Below are 16,420 nucleotides of genomic sequence, written 5' to 3'. Positions count from 1 at the left end.
CATCCCTGCTGGAGCAGCTCCTGTGAGGTGACAGCTTGTATAACCAAACCCAAAGCCAAGTGCAGACGAGGGCAGCAGCAATGAGAAGTCGGGGAGCCAGCTCCAGGCTGAGACACACACGAGTTCTCCCATCTACTCCTGAATTAATCAGTAAAGTCGTGGCCTTTCCAGATGCTTTGAAATGCATCCCATCTGCTGTCTTTTTTTGTACCTGTACTGTGAAAATCATCCCTCCACAACCTTGCTCCATTCACGAAGACCCCTTAGAAAGTGACTCCAAGGAAGGTACATGAACGGATTAAAGAACTGGTAAAAGTCCTGCAGAATTACAGTAAGTTCATAGAAGTAGTAAATATTTGACCAGAGATCATCCTGTCCCGTTCCTAGAACATCCCACGCTGTTGTTAGTGGCGTTCGATACATGCCTGCCTTCACCACGGAGTCACAGAAAGGTGTAATAGCAAAAGGGCGCACGGTTGCCATGGTGATGAATACAGCGGGTGTGCACCGAGGGGGGGGGGAAGCCACCAACGTAAAGTTTTTCAAGTGACTAATGAACTCTGGGTGCCCAAGCTGAGGCAGGCTACAAACGGGGCTGATGGGCAAGGGATGCCGAGTCCTGCAGCAAGCGGAGACCTTGTCCGAGGAGAACTGGCTTGGCTCAGCTCACCTTGTATTTCTGCAGTGCCAAAAAGTGGAACAGAAAGCACACGCTTTCAGTCCCCACCGCTACATACATCCCTGCAGAGCAGAAGGAGGAGCACTGCCATGAGCCTGGGCTGGAGCTGCAGTGTTACCAATAAGGCGCAGTCACTAATGCACAGGCTAGGCTGATGTGGCTGGTGGTCGCCTCTCAAAAATTTCTTCCAGAGGTAGCTATCTTGTCTGTATCAATGCCTTGTAGAAGCCCCATCTCCTTCACATCTGGTTACTCACAGTCCAATACATTTGCCTAGATCCCTAGAAGGCACCTTAATTCAATATTGTGTCCCTGAAGACAGCTACTCACTGTTCCTCTTCCCCAGCAGCACTGAAAATCACATCAGTGAAATGGTCCAGGTTAATAAATTTGGAGAAATAAATAGGTCTCTTTTTAACCTGGACCATGCCACTGACCCATCTGACAGCCCAGACCCAGAGCTGTACTGGAAAACACTGCAGACGGAGCGAGTGGGGTGAGTGGATGGAGCGAGGGGGAACTTTCCAAGCCGGCTGCAGCGATGGAGGCAGCGTGTCAGGGACACGCTCTGTCCCTTGGACCACACTGAAGAGCTGGCAGCTCCCGGCTCGCTTGCGGCTGGCTGAGACCCACAGAGCAGCCCCATCACCGGCTTTCAGATCCCACCAGAGGGATTTGACCTGACCCACATCCTATGGGAATGTCTAATTCCCATAAAAAGGGTCAATGTCCTCACAAGGCCTGTTGGTCTTGGCACCTTCTTACATAAATTCTTTCGTGGAAATAGAAGAGCTGTCTTCCATTGCCTTTTGGCCTGAAATAATCCAAGGTGAGTCCTTCACACAAGCTTAGCTGAAGCTGCCAAACGGATTTTAAAATGTTTGATGATACAACCAATAACAGACAAATACTGCAATGACATATACCTCATTTTCTTTGGAAACAATGCTAAAAAAAATCCCAACAAATACAATTGACAACAATAAGAAGGGAAGCTTAATTCATGCCTAGGCTGAACAACATAAAACAAACTTTTGTAAAGATGTTTGCAAAAAATGCTGTTAATTTTCACATCTTGGAGTGTGTTGTAGAAAAGTAATTGCCATTTTTCTCATGCTGATGAGAGAGGCGAATTTGTGTCAGACCCAGGATTTAGACACAGGGTACCCCAACCCAAGCGGTGCTCAGACGAGTGTGCTATTTTCCTGCTTCTAAGAACAAACTGCAAAATACACCCAATTTCCAGAGCACAGACACTCAGAACAGTGTTCACCTACGAAGCCTGCGTCTGCATCTGAACTCATCCTCCAGGAGCCCTGCACAGTCGAGGGAAAGAAAAAAGGCACTTGGAGAGTGTGAGTCATTTCACCTGCAGCTAGATGTTAAAACAGGTCAGACAAGCTGTACCCTGAAATGCCTGTTTGTCTCCTGTGTCTATATAGGGAGCTTTCTGCATGTCTCTTGGATGCAGACATCCTCTACGTGATGGTGGGTAAGAAGTATCCAGATCTCTGCCTCTAGCAGTGCAATTGTCAGGGTTTGGCGCAGATCGTGTAAAAAGCCTTCCTGTAAAGCTTTTCTCTGTGTCTGTGTGTATTATACCCTTCATCTGATGCTATTTTTATTCCCCACAGCATGCTGGGGTATTGCCAGTTCCCGGCTGGGATGCATTCCCCACCCAGCCTCAGAGACCAGCCAGTCCTTCCAGATAAACACTATTATTTTAAAAGCTGCAGAGGGAGGACAAGTGACAGTCTCATGGAAGACCATGCCAGATTGGCAGGTCCAAGTGAGAGCTTGTGAAAAAACAGATGTTTTGTTTGCATGGAGCAATGAGACAAACCACTAACAGGGAAGGCAAAATCCCCCTGTTCTTACCCTGCTCTCCAGAAAAACCCTCCCGTGATTGGTGGGGAACGGAACTGTCTCCCCGCAGATCCTAGGAAATTAGAGCACACCGGTGGCTGCTCCTGTACAACCACCCTTTTGCACTGCAAGTCTCATCGCACTCCCAGATGTTGCAGGACAGATCATAAATAGGATCATAGAATCATAGAATGGCTTGGGTTGGAAGTGATCTTACAGATCATCTAGTTCCACCACCCCTGCCATGGGCAGGGACACCTTCCACTAGACCAGGTTGCTCAAACCTCCATCCAACCTGGCCTTGAACCTGGGATGTTGATGGGGCATCCACAGCTTCTCTGGGCAACCTGTTCCAGTGCTTCACCACCCTCACAGTGAAGCATTTCTTCCTTCTATCTGATCTAAATCTACCATCTTTCAGTTTAAAGCCCCTTGTCCTACCACTACTGTACGCTGTCAGGTACTGGAAGGCTGCAATAAGGTCCCCCTGGAGCCTTCTCTTCTCCAAGCTGAACAATCCCAACTCTCTCAGCCTGTCTTCATAGGAGAGATGCTCCAGCCCTCTCATCATCTCCATGGCCCTCCTCTGGACGTGCTCCAAGAAGTCCATGTCCTTCTTATGTTGGGGGCCCCAGAGCTGGATGCAGTACTCCAGGTGTGGTCTCACCAGAGTGGAGTAGAGAGAGAATCACCTCCCTCAACCTGATGGCCACGCTTCTTTTGATGCAGCCCAGGATACGGCTGGCCTTCTAGGCCCTCAGTACACATTGCTGGGTCATGTTGAGCTTCTCATCAACCAACACCCCCAGAGAAGAAGGACTTTTCTTCTCAGGGCTGTTCTCAATCCATTCTCTGTCCAGCCTGTATTTGTGCTGGCGATTTCCCCGACCCATGTGCAGAGCCTTGCACTTGGCCTTGTTGAACGTCATGAGGTTTGCATGGGCCCACCTCTCAAGCCTGTCAAGGTCCATCTGGATGGTATCCCTTCCCTCCAGCACGTCAACTGCACCACACAGTTTGGTGTCATCTGCAAACTTGCTGAGGGTGCACTCAATCCCACTGCGCATGTTGCCAACAAAGATGTTAAATAATACTGGTCCCAACACGGACCCCTGAGGGATACTACTTGTCACTAGTCGCCACCCGGACATTGAACTGTTGACCACAACCCTCTGAGTGCAACCATCCAGCCAGTTCCTTCTTCACTGAGTGGTCCATCCATCAAATCCACATCTCTCCATCAAATCCATTGCCCCTCTCCAGAGACAAGGATGTTGTGAGGCACAGTGTCAACTGCTTTGCGCAAGTCCAGGTAGATGACATCAGGTGCTCTTCCCTCATCCAGCAATGCTGCAATCCCATCGTAGAAGGCCACAAAATTTGTCAGGCATGATTTGCCCTAGTGAAGCCATGTTGGCTGTCACCAATCACCTCAACATTTTCCATGTGCCTTAGCATGGTTTCCAGGAAGATCTGCTCCATGATCTTGCCAGGCACAGAGGTGAGATTGACTGGTCTGTAGTTCCCTGGGTTTTCCTGTTTTCCATTTTTAAAAATTGAGGTTATGTTCCTCCTTTTCCAGTCAGTGGGAAGTTCATTGGACTGCCACAGCTTCCCAGATATGATGGATAGGGGCCTAACAACTTCATCTGCCAGTTCCTCAGGACATGTGATGCATCTCATCTGGTCCCATGGACTTGTGCACCTTCAGGTGTCTTAGATGGTCTCAAAACTGATCTTCTCCTACAGCAGGTGGTTCTTCATTCTCCCAGTCCTTGCCTTTGGATTCTGCGACTTGGGCGGTGTGGCTTGAGCACTTGCTAGTGAAGATTGAGGCAAAAAAGTCATTGAGTAACTCAGTCTTCTCCATATCCCAGGTAACGAGGTCTCCCATTTCCTTCCAGAGGGGGCCCACATTTTCCCTAGTCTTCCTTTTATCACCAATGTACCTGCAGAAGCTTTTCTTATTGGCCTTGACGTCCCTGGCCAGATTTAATACTGTCAGGGCTTTAGCTTTCCTAACCTGATACCTATCTCCTTGGACAATTCCTCTGTAGATCCTGCTCAGATCTCTCCCACTGTTGGTACTGTGTGCTAACGGCTGTCATCACCAGCAACCCCTTCCCACACCATTGCTTTGGTGTGCTCAAGTGAGTCTAAGATGCTTCATCCCTCAGTACTTGAGGACTAGCCCTCTCTAGCAACCTTCAGTTGTCAAAACAGGGCATATCTGGGACCCTTTTTTTTAATTTCCTGAAGACTAGGCCTGTCAAACCCAATTTCTCACATGTAACCTTTGGTAAACGGGCTTGCTCCAAAATGGAAGTGTTTTTTAAAGCTAGGCAGGTCACAGAGAACATGATTTGCTATTAATACTTGTATGTTAAAATGATTGAGATCTTATTTTTTCAGATATTAAATATTCTTTTTAATTAACTTTTTAAGATGTTAACAAATCTTCCTTTTAATTTACATGAATTAAAGTGTGCTTAAATTAAAAAAGTTAAACTATTGAAAGAATGGACAGAAATTAATGAATAGGAAAGTACCTCACACAAGTCCTTCTGTTTGCAATTAGGCAGAAACTGGGGGCCTAGGCTAGCAGAGCTGTGGACTGCAGTTCAGTCTGATAGAAGAGCCATAGGCCATCTGTGTTTGTCCTTCATCTGAAAGTCCAGGCTGTGAGCCTCACAGAGTGCCAGAGAAACCTGAACAGCTGGTGTTAACTGCAAACCTTCCTTTGGGATGGATGTAAGGAGCTGCTGCCATGCACTGCGGATGGACTCACTGTGTCTGGACTGGTTCCCTGCCTTGAAAACCTGTTTCACTGCAGGTTTACTGCCCTTCCAAAACAGAGAGGGTGATGGCAGCATTGCCCACAAGATGCAATCCCAGGTCTTGACCTCAAGGGAGAGTTTGGAGTAATGTCTCCTCCTAGGTCAGGGCATGGCGAGAAGGTAAGTGCAGACAGCTAGGATGAGAAGACCAAGCCAATCAAGACCAGCAAACACCAGCAAAGAGCCAGCAAGGAGCACTAGCTCTGACACATCTTCCATTAACAGCTTTTTGGTATGGCTCACGCATGACAGCAGCCTCCACTGCACTGTCCTGTGCTGGCAGGAGTCTCTGCAACTGAGAAGCATGGTCAGAAACCCTCTGCTGAATATGACAGCAACCAGAAACCTGGCAGAAAGGGAAGGGAGCTGAAGCCACAAAAAGCAAGAGCCAAACACAGACTTCAAGCCAGGGCACCTCTTTCCAAATGCAAACTGCATTTAGGCTGCTTCACCTAATTTACTCCTGTAGATCTCCATGTCCTCTTAGCTCACTTTATTAATCTGCACTCTGAAGATGCAGATTAGATGGCCTGAAATGATGGCTTTATTGTTCTTCTGCTCTGTACACACCTCAGTTAGCTTTACTTTGATGTGAAATTCAGCCTCAAAACCAGATTGCTCTAACTGTTTTAATTGCTCTCCAGTAAATTCTCCTTAATCCTCCTGTCCCATGAACTCTTTTGTGTTAAACATCGCTCCATCTGTGTGTGGAAAAGAAATCACTGTCCTTGGCTGTGCGGTGAAAATGACTGACTGCTGAGCAATTAGTTAATCTCCGTGATAGGAATGTTTCACTAAACAGTCTTTCATGCTGGATATCGGAGGAAAAGAAGATTGTTGTAGTATAGTCTGCTGGCTGTTTGAAAGAAACAGTAAATAATAGCCTTTCTGCAAACTTCCATTGATCCTGACTTGACAGACACAGTATCCTGACTTCACAGACACAGTAGCATGCAAAAGCAAAAGCTTGCTACCGAGCACATTTTTATTTTGCTTTGGAGAAACTGTATTCATGTAGTTTCCTCCTATGTGATTATAGAATTGACTTGTACAAGACGTGAAGATTTCCAATCCAAGTAACAAAGTGATGTCACTTCAAGGAAAGGAGAAGTATTTCCATGATGTTGAAAAAGCCCTTTTGAGAGAAATTTAATGGCATTTTATGTGCAAGAACAGGGTTAATCCTTTCATCACGACTTAGTAAAGATCTGTGTCCCTCAACTTGCTCATCTAAAGAAAAAGCAAGACATGTAGGGAGGAAGAGACTCTTCAGAAGAACCCAACAGCCAATATCTGATTTCCCAGAGCCCAGAACTTCCATCACTGTGTTACTGCTCGCTCTGTGTTTTAGAAATTTGTTACTGTAGGTCAAATTTTAATCTAGTTCCATTTTGTGTTTGTAATCAATTCACACAGCACCCAACTACTCTTGCAGAGAGACATCTGTGCATGCTGGCAGTCAATTAGGCTGATCTGCATTTGCAAACAAGCACGCATATTAAGAAGACAGTTCAGGGTTGAGAGATTGTCCCATCTACTTCATACTTGTTATGGATCTGAAGTCATCCTGTTTTACTTTAAAACATGTCTGGATTGAAGAAGAAAGAGAAGAGAAGCAGGCAGAGATCCAAGTCACATTCCGAGAGCATCATGGCTCAACACATGGGGCACCAGACTGGGATTCAGGAGAATTAATTATTCTGTTGGCCTGACCTTTGGCCAAGTGGGAGGTCTTGTGCAAATCACACTGTCTCTTCATGTCTCTATCTCTCCCAGTATAAGAGACACTAATAACACTACCCTAATTTCTCCAGTTAATTGCTAACTATTTACAACTGAGAGACTAGGATCCACACCTGGTAGCAGAGAGAGGTCACTGTTTTGGCCTGTTGACAAAACTAAGACAGTTCATTAAAAAAACAGCCATAAAAATATACACATAGGTGTTCCCAGGATTTCAACTCAAGATTAAGGGCCCAAGGCATTGCTGCACTGAGACACCTAGAGCAGTGCACAACAGATGTACAATGCTACGTGAAGTCCTTTCCTGATGCCCTGATACATCAGTCAAACCTTGATTAAGGGTAGCATTGACACTACTTTGGAAGGAAGGATCAGTCAAATTGCTCAGCTTGAACGATGGGCACTGATTCTTCAAATGGTGTGACTGCATGTTTAACTAAGCATGTGCTGAGCTAAGGAGTCAGATTTCCAAAAGAAATGCCAAAGCCTTTTACTCTGTTTGCACAATTGCACACATTTACACCAACCACAAGAGCATTTTTTGAGAGCAGCTGAGTCTCCTGAATCGGGAGCTCTTCTGTTCTTCCAGTCGCCCAGACCTGAGCACCTCCCGCCCATAGTCTCTGCACTTACAGAGCCTCCTTCTATTTGTACCCCAGGGGAAAACAACACATGGATTTTCTGCTGCTGCAGGCTTAGCTGTTGCATCTGATGCCTGCTGGGCTCTGTGTTTCTGCTTGGAAAATTACACTGAAGAAGGACACTGTGAGCCTTTGGAAGTGGGGAGCTTTGCCGTGTTTTTAAACAAGACTCTGGAATTGAAACTGATCACTTCTTTTACTGCTTTGCCCTCACGATTTTCCTTTTTCTTTGCTTTAACCAAACAGCAGATGCCCTAACATGTTGCAGAGCAGCCAGATTCAGACCTATTTCTCCAATACTATCAAAGACAGTGAAACACACCTTCAACATAGAAAATTATTTAAAACAATAAACCAGAAAGGCTACTTAATTTATGAATTTATGGTATTTTTCAACCAGGGTCTATTGTTGGTTGGCCTAGTTTAGGGTCAGTCCATTGCAGAGAGGAGTATTTATCTGTGTGGCCTCAGAATAGACTGAACTGTGACCATGATCCAAAGAGACACAGTCTCTCCTATGGTGCTCCTGTACACAACGAAACGCAGCTTTAGCCTCCTAATTCCTTTTCAGGACCCTAAATCCTACACAGAACTCAATACAAAGACTAAATTGGACTGGGGAGCTGAAATACCTTGTTGAATCGGGGCCTAATTTGTTTTCTGTATATAACACAGAGATGGCTAAACATGGCGAAATTGAGCAGAGAGCAATTTTGGGATAACTGTTGCAGTGTACTATTACTGAGTAGTGTCTCATGGGGACCCTTGTTCCCTCTCATCGGTTAGGTTTGTCCAGTTAGGTTACGATTTAAACTCATGCCTGCCTTTACTCCATAACAACTCTCACGTGAACAAGTCAAGCCTGGGTTGGTTATTTGGTGGGTGAGTAAACTAAACAGTTCCTCCTGCTCGCTGCCTCCTTCTATCAAGCTCTCCTTCTTGCAGATGTGCTCTTGATAGAGAGTATCATGTACTCATGCCTCCTTCCCCTTCCTCCTCCTCTTCCCCTTCCCCTTCCCTTCCTTGCTGAAGCAGTTATTAGAGGGAGCAAAGGGCAGGGGAGATACTTCTGCTACTACTTTGCCTGGCACTGAGGCAGAGAGAGGAGCAGACTTCTAACACTCTTCCTGGATTTTCTTTCCTTCCATCTTGCAGATGTTTCTTGCTCTGTACAGCACAGAGTTCCTGCAAGAAGGGAAGCTGAGGTACTTACAGAGACCTGCAGAAGGCTAAAAATCTGAGCTCAATAGACCCAAGATCTTTCACTGGATGTGGAGGAGAATCCCAGCAGACAGCAACCACCCACAACAAAGCCATTCCATGAGTCTTAGAATTCCACATTTATGTAAACAGCTGGTGACACACACCACCAAGTGGTGCACTGAGGCCATGCTGCCATCACCAATCTTGCCAGCACATCACCGTTAGATACCACAGGGCTTACGAGTTGAAGGGAGCTTCCCAGTGCCTCCTAGCCCAGCTGCAGGGTGGTGTGCTCACTGCGAGACAGTGCCCCTTCAACAGGACAGTTTCCAACTAGATCACAGAGTCATTAATCACAGAATCATTAAGGTTGGAAAAGACCTTTAAGATCATCAAGTCCAAACATAATCAGGCGGGCTTGGTCCTTGCAAACTTATATTGGCCACTGGATCAATACCTGCTATTGGCATGGGCAATGCAATGTCAGTGAGGAGCAGTGTCAATTGATTCAGGCTTTGCTGTGGTGCAGATGAGTTACGGTCTGTGTGTTTTATTACAGGTCATTAAAAAAAGAGACTCCTCAAAGAAAGCAGCCTTTGGTTTGCCCAGTGCAGTATCTCCTAAGAGTGATATGCTTCTGAGCATAAATAGGGGAAGATAGTTCAAAGCCTCCAGATGACAGCGGGGTGGATTGAGCTTGGGGCAGATGCAGAAATGGTGCTCTGGGATGGTGAAAAGTGCCACTTTTCAAGCTGCTCTTCAGCCTGATTTAAGTTGGAACAGAAAATCAATCATCAATAATAATATACAATATTAATCCACCACTCTTCTTCCCCTGTATTGGAGAAAGTAGGATTGATGTTGCTGCCTCTTTTGCCAGATGCCAAAACCAGGGCACAGAGAGGTCATATATCACTTGCCCACGGTCATTGAGCTGCTTAGTGGATAAGCGAGGGGGACGGAACCAAAGCTTCCAGCCCAGAGCCCCCATGGGAGGAAAAGCCATACTGCAAAAAGCTTAAACATATAAAGATATTTATTACATTAAAATAAAATTATTAATATAATAATGCACTTTCTTTTCACTACTGTCCAGTCTGGGAAACATAGTTCTGGATTAGAAATTGGAAAGGCTCACTGTAATTGCAGTTAATTGCTGAAATTAAACCCAGCCCAGGACAACTTCACTGCTGTTCAGGTTTGTGTTGGAGGAGGGGTGGGGAGGTGGGCAGCACTAGTTCTGTTTATTTAGTGAAAATTTTCAGAAGATCTTGCTTTTGTTCCAATGAAAAATGTCAAAATCTTCATGTTTAGCTTCTGGCCAGCCCTGCTTGTGACAGATCCAGTATTCCTGCATATCCCTAGCACAAAGCCACACAGAACACGGGCCCAGAGGATTTGTAGTATTCGTGTTTTGTTCTCTGTGTTTTTGCCTCTTATGGGTTTCTGCCTGAAGACCAAATGGTCTCAAAAAATGCCTAAGAGAGAGTCTCCATTTACAAAATAATACATCAGCAAAAGAACTGCAAATTGTTCCCATAATGAACTATTTTCTCTCCTCCACTTTAAGTGGAAATTTAAATTAATTGTAATCATTATTTGGGTTTTTTTTTTCTTAAATATTACTGTAACAGACTATGAAGTGCCTGAAATTCAATCTGAAGTCTTCAGACCTGAAAAAGTGTTTTGTGAGTGGAAGTGTGTTGATTTTTTTCCAGCTATATCCACTTGTCTAACAAAAGATAACATCCCTTGCTATCAGCCTTGCTTCTGACATTGAGGACATTCTACCTGGCTTTCAGAAACTTGGTTTTCTATGGAATGTGCTACCAGCTATTCTGTTTGTTCACTTCACCATTTTCAAGGTTTTGTTAATTTACTGAAAAGCTTTTATAACAGGAGCTTCAATTAAAACAATGCACTTCCAGTGTCATGTGATGCAGAACACCATCAGTTTTGCTTGGAAGTGATGAGTCAGAAATGAAGAAGTAATTTTAAAGGGCAGAACATACGAACAACAGACACAAACGAAAGGGACAATGGGCAGCCTCTGTACCTCGAAGAGCCAAGGCATCAAACCTTGTTGTATCTTTACGTATTACAAACAGAGAAGTAAAACATGCTGCTCTGTCGCTGTCAGACATTCCTCACCTGAACCAGGTCTAACAGTGGAGATGAGTTTGGTGGGGAGCGCCACTGACTCCAGATTCAAGCTAATCCAAAAACATGGCAGTATTCCTGAGTGGAGCAGATTTAGGCTGGTGGCTGGGCAGTCATTTCCTTGTTTCCTACTTGCTTCTAGATCCCAGTCAAGGACCTGATCTTTTAAATGCTCACGGGGCTGAAAGTGAGGGCATGTCTATGCCACACCACAGAGAAGGGCACAAGGGTCCCTGTTGTAGCATAGTACTGTTCCCCTGCAGAAAGGCAGGATTAATTCGGCTTAGTTCAGAACTGCTCTAATCTGGCTCTGCTGCTTTCAAGCTCAAAGCTCACACTGCACCATGCTTCTGCTTTCAGCAGCCAGCCATGCCAAAATTACCTCAGAGTTACTTCTTTTCCTTCTTGACCCACAAATACAGCCTATTGCCTTATCAGGGAAAACTGAACCTGCCTAGACCAAATGCAGGGAAATGCTGCTCACTCCCTTTCTACAGATCTTTTGGACTAAACCCAAGCTCAAATGACCACTGGCCATATCCCCGTGCCTACATCCCATGGGATGTCCTGCAAATGAAGCCACAGGGATGCTGCAAGGGAGAGTGAGCTGGGGCAATTCAGCAACTCACATCTCTGCTTCTAGGCTCAGAGACACCAGCCCAAAATCCACTGGTAGTGTGACCTGGCAGTTGTTTGAAATTGAAATCAAGACTCAGAAAAGATGAACACCTCTGGCGGATCATTCACTGACTGAAAGACAGAGTCAGCCTACTGCATCATAGATGTGCAATAACTCAGTTAAACCATTGGGAAATCCCAGTTTAACAAGAAAAAAGACCAAAAGGTTATTTAAACTTTTAATATCCACTTCATTTAACTATAGAAAGCTCTGTGAAATAACCTTAACAAGTATTCCTGGGATTCTTCAAGTGAAACATCTCACCCAGCAAGAGCTAAAATTTTCCCAGTTGAGAGCTCTCAGTTGGCAGTGTGTGAGTAAGGAGTGCTGGTGGCTGAAACACACTGTAATTGCCTTTAATAAGATCACAGTCAGTGCTTCAGTGGGGAGGAACCCCTTGAGGAGAAAAAAAGACCCACGACATAAACATGCAAACATTGAAGAGTATCCAGTCCAGAAGAAATATACTATGAAGAGGATGTGCTACTTTCACCTAAGCATCTCCCTTTAGCCAAAAGTCATTGGCATACAGCTGCCACTGAGGGTGCTTTAGCTCAAGAGGTTGAAGGAATCAGCGTTCTTCAGAGGCATCTGTAATTGTCAGCAGACAGGAACCTTCTATTTCTGGCATAATCAAATGAAAAATTTTTAGAGAGCAAAGACCCCATTTCAACAATGTTGCTAATGTTTCCTCATACCTGAATCTGCACCATTGAACAGCTCTTCCTTTCTGGGGCAGAAAGTCAAGGAAAATCACCCACAGCCAGAAGAGCCTGAAGGACAGCTATCCACCAGCTAGTGAGCTTCCTAAAACAGCATGGAAATACTGCATCAGCCATGTGAAACTTCACCACAAAGAGAAGCGTACTGTTCCCTGAAGCTTACTTGTGCAGAAATGAAGTTGCTAATGATAGTCGTATCAGAGCCTCTTGCGAGCAAAACCAGTGGGTTGCCTACGTGACAAACACCCAGGGAGGATGAAGTGCTCTGCCTGTCCCCAAAAGGACCATTAGATGTTTTTTCTAACCTCAGAAGATGTGACTGAGGAACTCGGCAAGTGGTGACTCTGCAGAGCTTTGTATTTATTTCTGAAGGGTATCAGCAAGAGGAAGAGACAGCACAAAAGAGTTAACTAGTGGGGTTATGGGGATGGGATAAACAGATGGTGTGGTGAAGAGCCATTTCCCTCCCATTTACATGCTGACTGCATTAAATCAATCCCTGGGTTTTCATGGCAATAAGCTAAGGCTCTACTGGGGAGGATTTTAATGATCTGGCTACATCCTAGTTTTGGGTATCATTCTATTGTGTCCCGGCATTTAGTCCATTCTCGGGGAAAAAGTCCTTCCATTTTTTTTTGTGTGATTCTTGGTGATCTTCCCTAATACCTGTATCATAGCTGTCACCTCTTTTCTAGATGTGGATCTCTGTAAAGCTCCTTGGCACTGTTTTATGTTCCTATCCATGTATTTAGGCACTGACACAGGATGCCCCTTAGGGGCTGAGCCTGCTGTTTTTGCAGCCTTAGCTTATCTCATTGCTCCAGACCCAAACAAATTAGTTTGTAATCCTCAGTATTGTATACTTTGGCAAATCTCGCTTTAAAAGTGATCAGAAATGACCTCCTCATGTAAAATTGAAGTCAGTCCAGTTGATTTGTCCCCTCTTCCTGTCTGGGGCTAGTAAGAAAACCCTGTACCTGCGCAAATAACAGGTTTTTGCAATCGATAACATTGATGATTCTGTATTTCCCTGTTTGTGACTATGCTGCACCCTGTTTATACACTTTTTGTATCCTTTCTACCATTCCCTGTGCACACACAATTAACAAAACACCAGCTGGTACAGGATAAATGCTGCTGCAAGGACACAGAGCAGACAGAAGAAGTACAGACCTCTACTTCTGGCTCAGTTATGTTTCATCTCAGATGCTGCATTTGCTTCCCAGAGGTCCTTTTGACCTCTGAGACTTTGGCTAAAGCATCCTCTCTGTTTTTATCTGGCTTGATTTTTTTTTTCTGGTGTCTGAAAAATCCAACTAACCTTAAGCTTCCCACATGAGACAGCAGTTCTTCAGTCACCTTCTCCCAGGAAGTCCTTGTCCAGGCACTCTTAGGTGGCTGACTCTTCTCAGTGGGGTCCAGCACCCACTTTATGTGCTACAGGATGCCTAGAGCTGTGCAGCTGTGCCAGATACTCCACTCATGGGACAGGGCTGATCCATGGAGCAAGAGCATCTGCCCACAAGAAGGCTAGCAAGGTTAAAGAAGGCTGTTGGGGATTTTGCAAGGTTGACCTCTGTCCCAGCAGAGTCCTTATCTACCCTATTGGCAGCTATCTATCATCTGACACGTTGGACTGAATTTGAGCACAACTGGTCTGGGAAGAAGCTCTTCATGGGACATTTTACTGATGGACCACAGGGCAAACAGTGCCTTGGTTCAAACTTTCTGACAAATGCTTTAAGTTATGGCTGACGGTTCATGCAGATCAATCAGGCATCTGTTTGGTATATTAATGCATGGCTGTGTTGAGCTTGTAAATTATTATTCATGTACTTTTGCAGAACATCTTGAGGTTACTGGCTAAGTCCTTTAATAAATGGAAACAGGGACAATTAATAACACATGAAAAACATGCATGATTCAGTTCATCCATTTACATTTCTACTGTAGCCTTCTTTGGCAGAAGGGCTAATACAGCCTGGAAGAAGGATGAGGGTCATTCATAATTGAGCTGCTCTGAACTACCAACAACTGTTCCATTTCAAAATGGATTTGCCTTAGACACATGATGGAGATGACAGAATTTCATTATAATGGCAGGCAGTCAAGGAAGGCAAAAACAGTGAGGCCAGACACAGAAATTAAGTGCTGAGATGCCAGGATGCTCTGATAAGGTCAAAGTCACGGAGGAGGAAAACTGGATGTCTGTGCACTGAGGGGCAAGTGATGGGCACAAATAGAAAAGCAAAGCTAATCTGAATAAAAAAGCCACGTGTGTGTGGACTGGTAGAAATAACCTGCTTAGAAATGGCTATTTTTCGCTGCTGTCATCTGCTGGTTGCTTAGGTCCCCATTTTCATGTTGTTAAGGGAGTGCAAAGTGTTTTAGGCTCTCAGAAAAAGCCAAAGCCTGTTCCTGTGGTAACAGGAGTGCTGTCCATAATAAAAAACAGAGGACAACAGACATTTGCAAAAGGGTTATATACTCACAGAGCACGGAGAAGTAAGTCAAGTCCACCTTCTCTGGAGGTACGGTGACTGATGGGAATATTTAGATAGGAAGTACTATACAAAATCTTTTTGGCAGCTGAGACAGCTTTGTGGAGTACTAATAAAATAATCTAAAATTCACTGAGGGGGGGTCCTAAAGTTCAAAAGATCACTGACAGTTTAATTAATGGAGTTAAGAGAATCAGAGACTTTTATAACCGCTTACACTATGCTCTTTTTTTTAAACAGTAACTTACATCTGGAAACTAGATCATGCTTTTGTTAACTTTAGGAAGGGAGACAAATTAAGATTAAGGGCTGAAAAAATTGAAAAGTAAAAATATAAGGAAAAAACATGGATTAATAATATATACTCCTTCCTAAACACATGAAAGATTTTTGCCTTTCGGCAAGTTCCTCAAAAGTGCAATAATAGGGGACTCAGCTTATTTCAGGTGTTTCCCAGAATGATCCTGTCCCTCCCAACAGCTATGCCCACCTCTAGCACATACATAAATCAGCTACTCTCAAAAAATGCTCCTCCAGACTTCCTTTGCATGGAACCTAAACTGAGGCAGCTTGCTAATCACAGCAACAGGCTAACAATTAAAAAAGGCACAGTCAATCAGCCGTCACTAAGTTGGAAGTGACAGGCTGAGTTTTATTTTTAACTAAAACTAGTGGGATTCATGCAAACTTCCCCACAAAGTTTCGCTTGCACTTTGTGTACAATTTAATACTTTCCTATATGCACTGTTTCTTTGCTGTAGAAAGCAGCCCAAAAATAGCATTCAAAATAAGGTAAATCTAGGATTTGCACGGATGCAATCATTATCATATGCTGAACCAGCACGTTCGGGTATTATTGCATCTGTGAAGTGTGTGCTGCAAAACAAGAGATGGATGAATTTATACTTGCACAGAAAAGAGAGACCGTACGCAGGGAGCTTCATTTAGCTTTTTACAGGCTTATAGTGTGTAACTGGTGAGGAGCCTTTTTGAGCAAGCTAAGGCAAAAACCTGTTTGGAGAGGGGGAGGCAAGAATAAAATCACTGCTCTCTCCATGCAAAAGAGCTGTGAAATTGTTATTAATAATTTCTGGATTGATCAAAATGGATTCCATTGAATCCATCTCTGGCAGAGCCAGAAAACTCGCACTTGGGTGAATACTAAATCTCTCTCTGCTCCTTGTTAAGCCTATGGGAATCCATTTGTAAGATCCCAATGAAAAGGCAGAAGTTCTCTTTCCCCAGCCACGATTTTGGGAGCATTGCAACTGGCAGTCCCAATCTTGCAGAAGTAAGGTTTGGGGAGTGAGAAGTCTGATGTAGAAAGTCATTTTTATACCTGCAAGTCATGCTGTGCTGTGTTACTAAAACATCCAGCATTCAGCTCTA

The 16,420-nt window shown here is 44.5% G+C and overlaps 1 protein-coding gene across 1 annotated transcript in view; it reads right to left on the bottom strand.

The window, feature by feature from the left end:
- The window catches only part of LOC104624445 (potassium voltage-gated channel subfamily H member 5-like), a 5,647-nt gene extending 5,164 nt beyond the window's left edge, over window positions 1-483 (bottom strand). The window contains exon 1 of the mRNA XM_010291816.1: window positions 331-483. Within this exon, the coding sequence (XP_010290118.1) occupies window positions 331-483 (153 nt within the window). The remainder of the gene's footprint in view (window positions 1-330) is intronic.
- Window positions 484-16,420: the final 15,937 nt, after the last annotated feature.

This window comes from Phaethon lepturus, unplaced genomic scaffold, assembly GCF_000687285.1.
Source record: "Phaethon lepturus isolate BGI_N335 unplaced genomic scaffold, ASM68728v1 scaffold4760, whole genome shotgun sequence".
In the NCBI taxonomy this organism is placed as follows: domain Eukaryota; kingdom Metazoa; phylum Chordata; class Aves; order Phaethontiformes; family Phaethontidae; genus Phaethon; species Phaethon lepturus.
Note: the sequence above shows the minus strand (reverse complement) of the source record. Positions and strands in the feature narration are given on the sequence as shown.